Raw genomic sequence first — 11,371 nt, forward strand, 5'->3', positions numbered from 1 at the left:
TAAAAGAAGTCTACTCACATGGATCGGAAAATAGTCTTTGAAGTACTTCCAAACGGTCCAGCTTCTGACCCACTCGGATCTCCTGCCCCCCTCCTCTGGGGTACGCCAGTCGAAGTAAAGCCATGTCAGGTACGGGATGTAGAGGAACCAATAGTTGTACAGGATCAGGAGCACGAGGATTCCAATGCACACCTCCGCTGTGAGAGAGGGAAGACCCCGGGATCAGGGTCCACTGGCATCTGCCCACTATTGCCCAGTCATTGGCCCGTGGAGGGGGACTCAATACAGACGAAGGGTGTTAAACTAAGTCTCGGTTCAAGTGGGTGCTAAATCAACACAGCAATGACCTAGTATTATTTGACACTGATTGGATGTTTACTATATACCAAGTATTGTACTGTGTATGCTACCAAAATATTTCCATGTAATCCTCATAGTATCCTCCATGGTATCAACGAAGCAGCCACAGCACTCTTAATGTCCTGGCTACAGAAGAGATGATGGGTTCAGAGGATTGCACAAGCCACATAGAGTACACATGGTTGATCTATCTAAATTCAAAGTTGACATCGACTCCCTGATGAGATACGCAGGGGGCGAGGGGGAGGCAGGGTCAGCAGGGGATCGCGCCGGACAGGGGGCATGCAGAGGGGCTCCTGCAACAGGTGTTCACCTTGACCGAGGAGCGGCTGTTATGCCCGTGCTCACACAGGGGTCCATGCTAGTGACAAACTTCGTTTTCAGGAACTCGACTGCCAGAGACAGAAAGAGTATAGGGGGGATTCTTTCCATCTTAGCTCATCAATCACTACTCGCAACATTTCACAATGACAGAGCAAGACCCAACCGCTCCTGCAGCTAATGAAGCAAGAGCTGACAAAACTTGACCTGGGTGATAATGGGAAGAATATATGCCTTAAAGCAATACCTTACGCTAAGCTAGAGATTTCCTTTTTATGTCTGTGCTACATATTACACTCAAATATTTATAAAAGGAGAAATATATCAACGAGGGGGAGGGAGCATGAAGACATAGAGCTTGGCACATAGCAGGTGCTCAGTCGGTGCCAGCTGTTACTGCTGCTTTAAGGAGAGCCACTGGCTGCCTCTCTGCTCCGACAGGCGGCAGCCCTAGTCCAGGGCTGACTTCAGGCCCCCAAGTCCTCTCCACTGCCTGTGACTTAGTTAAAAGGAGCTCTGTCCTGACCCGATCCACCATGGTACCAGAGGAACAGCGCCTTGATCTATTATTGTCTTATAGACACGGATATTTTTTTCTGCCCAAACCAGAACATGTATGTGTATATATATATTGTTTTCTTTGGGAAATACATAGATTTAAGCCAAACAGAGACTTGAACTCCGTCCAAGGAGTGTGGGTTAAAGGTTAAACGAATGCAGTGAGGAGGCACACACCCTGCACCTCTCTGCGGGCTGTTCTGTTGCATGCTTGGACCGCCAACAGTTTCCACGAGACCAGAAACCAGGCCAAACGGGTGTCCTTTGCCCTCATTCCTACAAGGAACATTCTACAGGGTCCAGCTTGTGCCCTTTTTTTTATTACAAAATCTTTTATTACAAAAGCATACGCATGTCATTCTGCAACATAACACTAGCACACTCAGGCGCACCAAATGACATGTTAGGTGAAGTGTTCATATTAAAAGTATAAATTGTCACACCCATCGGGTCACCCTACCAGCCGCTCTCCTGCAAGCGGTACTTCTGCCAGACCCTGTATTTTGCTTCATCTACTTCCCACTCCCCAGATCGGAGTGCTGACAATTCGTCACCATTGGTTAATTGTTTATTTCACAAACACAGGCAAACAATGCATAAGAACCTTAGGTAGGTGTCATTAGTCCGTACTCTGAGCCACATCCTGTGAGCTAAGAGCAGTGAGGGGAGAGAAGAGTTCCTGAGGAGTGACCGGTCCCCACCCCCATTTACTCCTGCTCGCTGCCCTAAAGGAAGGTAGCACAGTCCCCGCGTGCAGCTGCGGAAACTGAGGCCAGGCGCTCTACGAGTCTGAGGGACTTGTACCTGGATCTGCGTAATCCTGAAACCGATGCACCAGTTTTACAAAACCAAATCGCCCCCAGGTAATGGCCCCAAAATCATAAACTTACAAGTAATTATTGTATATGCACAAGCAGGTTTATGAGGACAGAGACTCAGGCGAATGAGACATTCAGGGTTTGTGGGTTTTGTTTTTGTTTCTTGTTTTTTAACTATAATGATGGAGAAACTGAGGCCAAAAGCAAATTTATTTGATTTCAACCATGGAGTCGAGCAGATCCAGAAATCAAGTCCCCTAGCTGCTAGGTCAGTGTTCCACTGACCCAACCAACCACGCATGTCCTCTGCCTGAATACACGTTTGTATCTCCTTACTATTCATCATGTGCTTTGCATGTATGATGGTTAAGACGTGAATCTGGAATTGTACTTCTAATGCTGGAACCTTCCCTGACTAGAGGCCCGACCTGAGGCAAGTCCTTTTATTTCTTAAGCCTCAATTCCTTTACCTGTGAACTAGGAGAATGACAGAACCTCTCTCCAAGGACTGTGGCGAGACTGAACATGGAGACGTGACAGTACCCGGCAGGGAGCAAGCACCTGGCCAATGGGAGCCAATGTTATGCATATATTTTTTTTACTATTATACAGGGAGAATGCAAAAAGTAGAAGGGGATAAAATGTCACCCACATTCCAGTCACCCAGCGAAAATTACTGTTAAGATTTTCCTTGTACGCACTCCTATGTTCATTGCAGCATTATCCACAGTGTCAGGACATGGAAACAAACTAAGTGATCTTTGATGGGTGGTTGCATAAAGATGATATGGGACATATATACATGGAATACTGCTCAGCCATAGGAAAAGATGAAATATTCCCATTTGCAACATGGATGGGTCTTGAGAGGGTAAAGGGGGTCAAATATATGGCGATGGAAGGGGCTTTGGTGAGCACACAATGCAATATGCAGATGATGTATTATAAGTGTATCCAAGTTTATAGAATTATACACTTGAAACGTGTAATTTTGTTAACCAATATCACCTCAATAAATTAAATAAAATAAAAATAAAAAACATTCCTTGTAATCTTTTTATTCCAGGAACAGATTATATTTCTTTAACATGGTTGATCACATGTATTTTTTATTCTGTATTTTATCACTCACGATGTTCTCATATTAGCTGTTTGGTATTATAAATATGGTAATATAACTTTCATTGCTTTAATAACACTTATCAGTGCTAAGCCAACCACTACTTTCTCTTTGAACATTTGGGGTTCTAATAAATTTTCTCTACAAACGCACATTTGCATGAAGCTTCCCTGCTTTTTGATGTGCTCTCACCGGGCACTACATCCAATACTGGGTCACCAAGCAGAAATGTCTTTGTCACCTGATACACATCAGCGCCTCACTATCTAAAGGGGTTGTTCTCATTTAAACTCCCAGTCCACAAATTGCATACACCCTTTTATATTTCTCATCATACACAGCACAACATCTTTTTTCAGTCCCTCGGTCCTAAACTGAATCAAGGGCAGAAAACCCTACAAAAACTAGGTGACGAGGTCACCTCTGCTTTCTATTTTTATCTCATTAAGCAATCCAAGGTAACATGATTCTTCTACATTGGAGGTCAGAGAGACACAAGGAAGATATGAAAAGACTATCCCAACACATTGTGCAGCTCTCAAAGCTGATGTTGATGCCTGCTAAAATTGTCTAGATCCTCAAACCAAGCCGCGCTGAAGGCCTGAATTTCAGCAGCCTTGACTTAGTACCTCCTGGATGAAACACCACGGGCCAGCCCCTATCACTTACACTCCCACAGGCTGGACTCTCTCTACACTGTTGAGGCACCTGCCTCCCACTATTTTTTTTATCAAGGTGAAATTCACTTAACATAAATTAACCCTTTTAAACAGGCCAATCTAGCAGCACTTAGAATATTAATAACGTTGTACAAGTACCATCTTGACCTAGTTCTGGAACGCTTCCATCATTCTGAGATAAAACCTTGTACCCACTGAGCAGTGACCCCTTATTCCCTCTGCCCTGGCAGCCAATCATCTGCGTTCTGCTCCTACGGATTTACCTGTTCAGAGAGCTCATTGAAATGGAATGATCTATGTACCCCGTTGTAGACATGAAGTTTTTGAGGTTCATCCACGTGATCGCATGTGCCAGAACTTCATTTATTTTATGGCTGCACAGCATTCCCATGTATGGATACATCACAAAGCGTGTATCTATTCATCTGCGGATGCACTTTTGGGCTGTTTCCACCTCCGGCTGTTGTGATTAGTGCTGCCAGGCCCCGCCCCCTTTAACAGTACCAAAATTCAGAAACCAGTAAGATGCAGCCGCAGCACATACATCGTCGGTACATTTAGCATCACCAATACAGTCACAAAATGAGATATGCCACCCGATATGATCTCATGGAAAATATACCGCATCACCTCTGTGGGCTTCTCACCCAAAATCTTTAACCTGACTCTACTCAGCAGAGCATGATAAGGCAACTCCAGACTGTGGGACAGTCTGCAAGATAACTGAGACTGCTTTTAAAATATATATATTTATAAAAGATTAAAGAACAAATAAAAGATATAGAAACTGTTCACTTTAAAGGAGAATCTTAAGACTTAGGGAAATCTGAATCTGACTCAAATAAGATTATTGTATCACTGATAAATTTCTTGAAAATGAAACGGGATTGTGATTCTCTCCAAAATCCTTCTTCTCAAAGACACACCCTGTGATACTTAGGGCTGAAATGCAATGGGTCTACAACTGGATTCTTGTTTTCAAATGGCTCAACAGCAACAACCACAACAAACTTTGTGTGTGCGTGTGTGTGCGCGCACGCTCATACAGAGAGGAAAAGCAAGTGTGGAAAAATGCTAACAGTTGGTGAATTTAAATAAAACACTCTCTAGTGAACTATTCTTTCAACACTCCTCTAGGGTTGAGAACATGTAAAATCAGAAGGTGGGGGAAATTATGCATCACACAGATAAGTGATGATAACACATAGCAGGTCGAGCACGGCTGCCTGGCTGAGCATGAGTGGGAACCGCTAAGAGGGACCCACATTTGCAGGCAAGTCTTAACTTCTAGTCTCAGACAAGGAGAGGTAATGACTGATCCAGTGACCCTCTTCCAGCTTCACAGTGGCCTCTAGGTACCCCTAGCTTTATAGAAAAGAAGTATTCTAGCAAAACCAGGAATGTGCATTTCTTTTTTTCTCTCCATGGACTAAAGACTTGGCAAGGAGAGAGGCCAGGCCTACAGCATCTGGGAGGCGGAGGGCCCTTCAGTGCTCATGTGGGCACTTCCATGTCGGCAGGCAGCCCGGAAGCAGCCATCCCCCTCTGCGGCCCCCACTCTTTCTGCCTCCAGCGCACTCAACTGGAGTCACACGATCAGTGAGGTCACGCTGACCCAGAGCATGCGAATGGAGCGCACTCTGCTGACAGGGGGTCCAGCCTTTTGGAGCCTCTGCGCCACGCTGGGGAAGGAAGGGTTGTCTTGGGCCACACATGAAATACACTGCAACACATAGTCACACGCACACAAATCTCATAATGTTTTAAGTAAATGTACGATTTCGTGTTGGGCCACATTCACAGCCGCCCGGAGCGTAGATTGGACACCTCTGCTGCAGCGTCTGACCCGTGGCAACTGCACCATCGATGTTAGCGGGATTTCAAAATAAATGATCGGCCCGACCACCTGTGACACAGGGGCTGTAGGTAAACGGTGGCCCATACACGCAGGCTCTCGTTTTCCATTGACTGCTTTTCAGTCAGCGGGCGGGCAGCACGCAAGTGAGCAAGTAACGTCGCCCATTTCTTGAATATTAAGACTGGGTCACAGGAGATCCAGCCATCGCACGTCTGGGGGTTCGTCTGAAGGAAAGGAAATGTCACCATCTCAAAAAGGTATCTGCCGCCCCTGCGCTCACTGCATTGTTTACAGTAGCCAAGAGACGGGAACGACCCGAATGTCCATCGACGGATGAGCGGATAAAGAAAATGTCTCTCTCTCTCTCTCTCTCTCTCTCTCTCTCACACACACACACACACACACACACACACATACACACACACAGGAATGTTATTCAGCAACCATGGAAAAGGAAAGCCTGCCACTTGAGATGACATGAACAGACCCTGAGGGCATTGCGTCAATGAAACAGGCCACAGAGAGAAAGACAAATACTGAATGACTTCATTTACATATGGGATCATACTCACAGATACAGAGAATTGACTGGGGCTTGCAGAGGCCAGAATGGGGTGGGGGTGGCAGTAGGGTAAAGGCATCAAAAGGCACACACGTCCAGCTATGAGATAAATAACTCTTGGTGATGTCATGTGCAGCAAGGTGACTAGCGTTAACCATACTGTGTTGTATATCTGAAAGCTGCTAAAAGTAAACCTTAAAAGTGCTCATCGCGCCCTGGCTGGCATAGCTCAGTGGATTGAGCATGGGCTGCAAACCAAAGTGTCGCAGGTTCGATTCCCAGTCAGGGTACATGCCTGGGTTGCAGGCCATGACCCCCAGCAACCGCACATTGATGTTTCTCTCTCTCTCTCTTTCTCCCTCCCTTCCCTCTCTAAAAATAAATAAATAAAATCTTTAAAAAAAAAGTGCTCATCGCAAGGGAGAAGTTTGCAACTATGTGTGGTGAGGGATGCTGACTGAATTTATTGTGGTGATCATTTTTCAGGATGTACGCATATCAAATCATTATGCTGCACACCTAAAACTAACACAAGGTTGTAAGACTGAATGACACACCTGGCTGGTGTGGTTTAGTGGTCTGGGCGCCAACCTGTGAATCAAAGGTTTGCAGGTTTGATTCCTGGTCAGGGTACAGGCCTGTGTTTGGGCCAGGTCCTCAGCTGGGAGAATGAAAGAGGCAATTAATTGATGTTTCTCTCCCGCTCTTTCTCCGTCCCTTCCCCTCTGTCTAAAAAATAAAGTCTTAAAAAAAAAAACTGACACATACTTAACATTTATCTCAAGGAAACAATGTTTGATTTCATGACTAACTGAAACATTTTGCTGTTTTTTAAATAATCCCAAGGGCTTACAGACTCATTTCCTGATGAGAAAGATTTTTCTCTCCTGGTGGAAAGAAAAATGTATTCCAAGATTCTGATTTAGAGATCTTAATATTGATAGTTAATGAAGCCTCTCTTTTCAGCATTAGAAGTAGCTATTACAACAACTTCTTACTTTAAAACGGATAGTTAGGTGGAAAGAAATAAGTGAGCTTTCATCCTACTTGTCCTCTAAGAACTGAACTGTAGGTTAGTCAGCTGGCCCTAAAAATGGGGGGTGGGGGGGGTAATTCCTTGCATGACGTCTGGTTCATATATGAAGAATGAAAGAAGGAATAAGAAAACTGCCATTTCTGCAGTGCAATGAAAACAGTGAACTCAGGCAAGAATCATTAACAGAGACTCAACCCACCAGGCGAAGGGGGAACCCTTCTGTGTGCAGCACGTCAGCGACCACCCCGCAGATTGCGTCCCACCCGATCTCGCTCTTGGACACTGATAATGGGACAACGAGGCATTATGCGCATCCTGACATCATGCAACGGGAAACACGCCGCAGCGCCTAGGAAGATGCCATGCCAAAAAGGCTTCACCTCAACCGAATGGAGCCCTAACTCTAACTTCCATTTTAGAACAAAAAAAAAAGTTCACAGAATTGGGGAGTAGGTCACCACTTCGAAAAAGCAATCAGACAAATTTCAAAGGTGAGAAAGTTCGCCTGACTTCCTCCGTACTCTGCCAGGAAAATAAATGAGAGAGTACCACTCAACAAAGACACAGGAAAACTAGTGCCACCCAAGGGTCTTGTTTGGATCTTGGTTCAATCAATCACCAATAAAAGTGTACTTTGGGTATAATTTAGGAAATGCGATTTGTTTAAGAGTATGTTTTGCAAAATAATAAATAATATGGCAAATTGTTAAAATAATTATAAATCCGGGTAATTGGGAATATGGGAGTTTACACCCTTCTCTCTACTTTTCTGTATCTTTGAAATCTTGCATAATAAAATTTCCAAAATATATGATAATACAAAATAATATGCTCCTAGGAACATACATGTTAAGGGCATGGGAAAAAAAAGCCTTTCAATGAATTGTCTGTTGAGCCACTGTAGTTCCATGTAAATTAGGAATTGTAGGTCATGTCCAAGCCACTGGTCCTCAGTGCTCGCTTCGGCAGCAGGTACACTGACACTGGAAAGACCCCGAGAAGGTTAGCATGGCCCCTGTGCAAAGATGCCACACAAATTCGTGAATAATTTCATTTTTTTAAAAGGAAAAAAATTGTCCTCACCTCTAACCCCTGTGGCTCTCCATGGACTTTGAGCCACGTGACCTTGAGTGACTCATTTCACCTCTGAGCTCTGTCATTTGCAAAGGAGCGCAGGGTGGCCCCTACCTCACAGGGTTGCTGAGAGGATTACTTAAGAATCGGGGCTGTGGGTCAAATAGCTTGCCTCCTGGGTGACCTCGTGGAGGCAGGCATTCGACAAGCATTTACTGCATATGCCTTCCAGGGCGAGGCACGTGCCCGGGGCTCCCTCACTGAGCTGTTAGACCAGGATGGCAATGGACAGACATTTCTCAAGTAACCGCAGACATACACAAACACAAGCAATGACAAGTGCCATAAAAGGATGAGACATGTGCTGATTGTTCAGAAAGTCAGTCCCCAAGTTCAAGTCACTACAGAGGCAGCACAGGGGTTAAAGCAAAGACTCTGGGTAGAACACTTGGGATGCATCCAGCTCCTTTACCTCTGACTAGCTGTGTGACCTTGAATTTCACCTTAGTTCCCTAGTCTGTACAAGCACCATGCAACAAGCTCGGGTATGCATGGTCCTTACACCATAGGGCTGATGTGAGAGTACCCAGTTAGTACCATATGTTGCCCAGAAGAGGGCTGGCACACGCTAAGCCCTCCATAAGCATTTTGGTTATTATCTCAGCGATCCTTTGGCCCAGAGCAAAATGGAGTGTGATGCTTCCCACCCTGTCTGTTTGGCCTGTGAGGACTTAGTGAATCAACTTTTTTCCATTGCTTTGAGAGAGAGGATGTGAGAGAGAAACATCAATTGGCTGCCTTCTCATACACGCCCTAACTGGGGATCAAACCTGCAACCCAGGCAAGTGCCCTGCCCAGGAATTGAACCCATGACCTTTCAGTCTACTCAGGGCGATGCGTCAACCAACAGAGCCACACTGGCCAGGGCATGAGTTAATGTTCCGAATTTCCTCTCTCAGTAAACCCCAGCTGTACAATAGAGTCACTCAGAGAGATTGCTAGAATTTTTTTACTTTTTTAAACATATAAATATAAAGTACATACACATACACAGTGCATAATAACTTTACAGGTATGAACACGTGAGAGTGTATTCTTGTATTATTATGTATTAATTATTGTGATATTTCTTTGTATTACAACTATAAACCTTCTTTTGCACACCCCCATATTTGATGCATGCACTCCATTCTGAAACAAAAGACCTAGAAACTCTAGGGACAGAGCCTGGGTGTCCATGTTTTGGAAGCTCCTCCACTAATGCTAATGTGCAGCCAGGGTTGGGTTGGGACCACGGACCCAGGCAATCACAACGTAAAGCCATTTCAAAGGTATGGGCCCCTCCTGTGCAATGACTTCTCTGTTGCTGCCGCTGTTGTTGCTGCGGCCTCCACAGTGTACAACCCAAGATCTGACCTCACAGCATACAAACGATGTCTTCAGGAGAGTGTGAGTACCCACCGATTTCCTTCTCCTCTCATGCCATCCCCTGTGTCCCCAAGGGCAGAACAACGAAGTCCCAACTCCACTCCGCCTCCACCCCCTACGCCACTGTGACTAGCTCCCGTGGGTTACTATGCCGGCTTAACCTGGCAATCGGTCAAAGCACACTCCTGGGTGGAATTGTTGACAGACAGAGGCCAGCCAACCCAATGTTTGGAGCCGTCTTCTTTGCATCTGGAAGGCCTTAAACACGGAAATGCTAACACGGCTATTTGTCCTGAGGGCGGGGAGAGGAAGGAATCAGGTGTTAAAGGTTTGAGCATTGTTTTTGCATTTATGAATCAACCGTTCGAGAAATGGGCTTATCGGTTTTGCAGAGTTGACATGCAATGTACTATAGCTCCCTCGGGTCGTGGTCACAAATGAGTGAGTACATTTGCCAAGACCTGTTGGACAGTAACACTCACAACCTGTTATTGCAACAGGTTACCTACAATCTTGTATTGTAGGTAAGGTGCAGCTCAGTTAAAAAAAAAATAGCACAGGGAAAAATAAAGTTGGCAAACAGTGGTTCACGAGGGGGAAAGAAAACAGGAGGTCAGTCCCGAGTTAGCTCCAAACGCCCTCTTTGACCTGTTCGCCCCGGCTTAAGGGGAAGGAGGTCTGGAAGGTCTCAGCACGCCCTTGGACTAGGACTGTCGGGGAGGGAGGAGACGGAGTCCTCTGCACCGCGGCGTTTTGCCTGGATCTGGCGCGCCGGGAGCTCGCGGGGTTCTTACCGAGCAGCAGGAAAGACAGGACCCACTGAAACACCGCCGCGGTTTGCAGCCGCCGCGCCAGCGGGATGTTGAGCGGCGCAAACTCGACCTTCATGGCCCGGCCGCCGCGAAGACAGCGCAGACTGTGGTCAACTGGAACCTCGCTCGCTCGCGGCTCTGCACAGCCTGCGGGAAGTGCGCGGCCGCGGCCGGATCAGGGCCCGGCGCAGGGTACCCGCTGGGCGGAGAGTAGGAGGCGGCGGCCCCTGAGCCGGCGGTGGCTGGACTTTGGCTTGAGTGGGAGGGTGTGCCGGGGCCGAGGCTGGGGGCTACCAATCACGCGCGCCCGGGCCACGGAGCAGCTGGCGCGCCTGGGGCGCATTGGCTGGCGCGCCGGGGCGCTGGTGACAGCGCTCCGCTTTGGGCACAAGGGACGCCGAGAAAGATCAGCTGGCTGCCCGCCGGAGCCCGGCAGCGTGGGCTCCTGCAAGCCCTGGAACCTCCACCGAGATCTGACTATTGTTCAGCTGATCGATCACCGTGCGCTCGGCTTCAGCATCCGCCTTTAAACCCACCCCTTCCTCTGAATCCTCGGCGGCTGGGGAAGGGTTAGTTCAAGGAATCGCCTACCAGCTGGAGGAAAACGCGGGACTGAGGTTCTCTGGAAGCTGGCTACTCACCTGTTCATTGGTCTGTGTCCCCCACACCACCACCAAACTGGAGGTGGAGGGCGGGGGTGGGGGCGGGGACCTGGCCTCCTTCCTTTTGTGTCCTCAGATTCCA

The 11,371-nt window shown here is 46.9% G+C and overlaps 1 protein-coding gene and 1 non-coding gene across 2 annotated transcripts in view; one reads left to right on the forward strand and one right to left on the reverse strand.

Moving 5' to 3' along the window:
- MOGAT1 (monoacylglycerol O-acyltransferase 1) overlaps window positions 1-11,054 on the reverse strand; it is a 29,163-nt gene extending 18,109 nt beyond the window's left edge. Inside the window, exons 1-2 of the mRNA XM_028510619.2 lie at window positions 10,610-11,054; window positions 19-197 (exon numbers count right to left, since the gene is read on the reverse strand). Coding sequence (XP_028366420.1) covers window positions 19-197; window positions 10,610-10,703 — 273 coding nt within the window. The 5' untranslated portion in view covers window positions 10,704-11,054. The remainder of the gene's footprint in view (window positions 1-18; window positions 198-10,609) is intronic.
- LOC114495794 lies at window positions 8,267-8,373 on the forward strand. The gene has a single exon (XR_003684468.1). It is a non-coding gene; the product is annotated as a U6 spliceosomal RNA (small nuclear RNA).
- Window positions 11,055-11,371: the final 317 nt, after the last annotated feature.

Source organism: Phyllostomus discolor, chromosome 4, assembly GCF_004126475.2.
Source record: "Phyllostomus discolor isolate MPI-MPIP mPhyDis1 chromosome 4, mPhyDis1.pri.v3, whole genome shotgun sequence".
Classification (NCBI taxonomy): Eukaryota; Metazoa; Chordata; class Mammalia; order Chiroptera; family Phyllostomidae; genus Phyllostomus; species Phyllostomus discolor.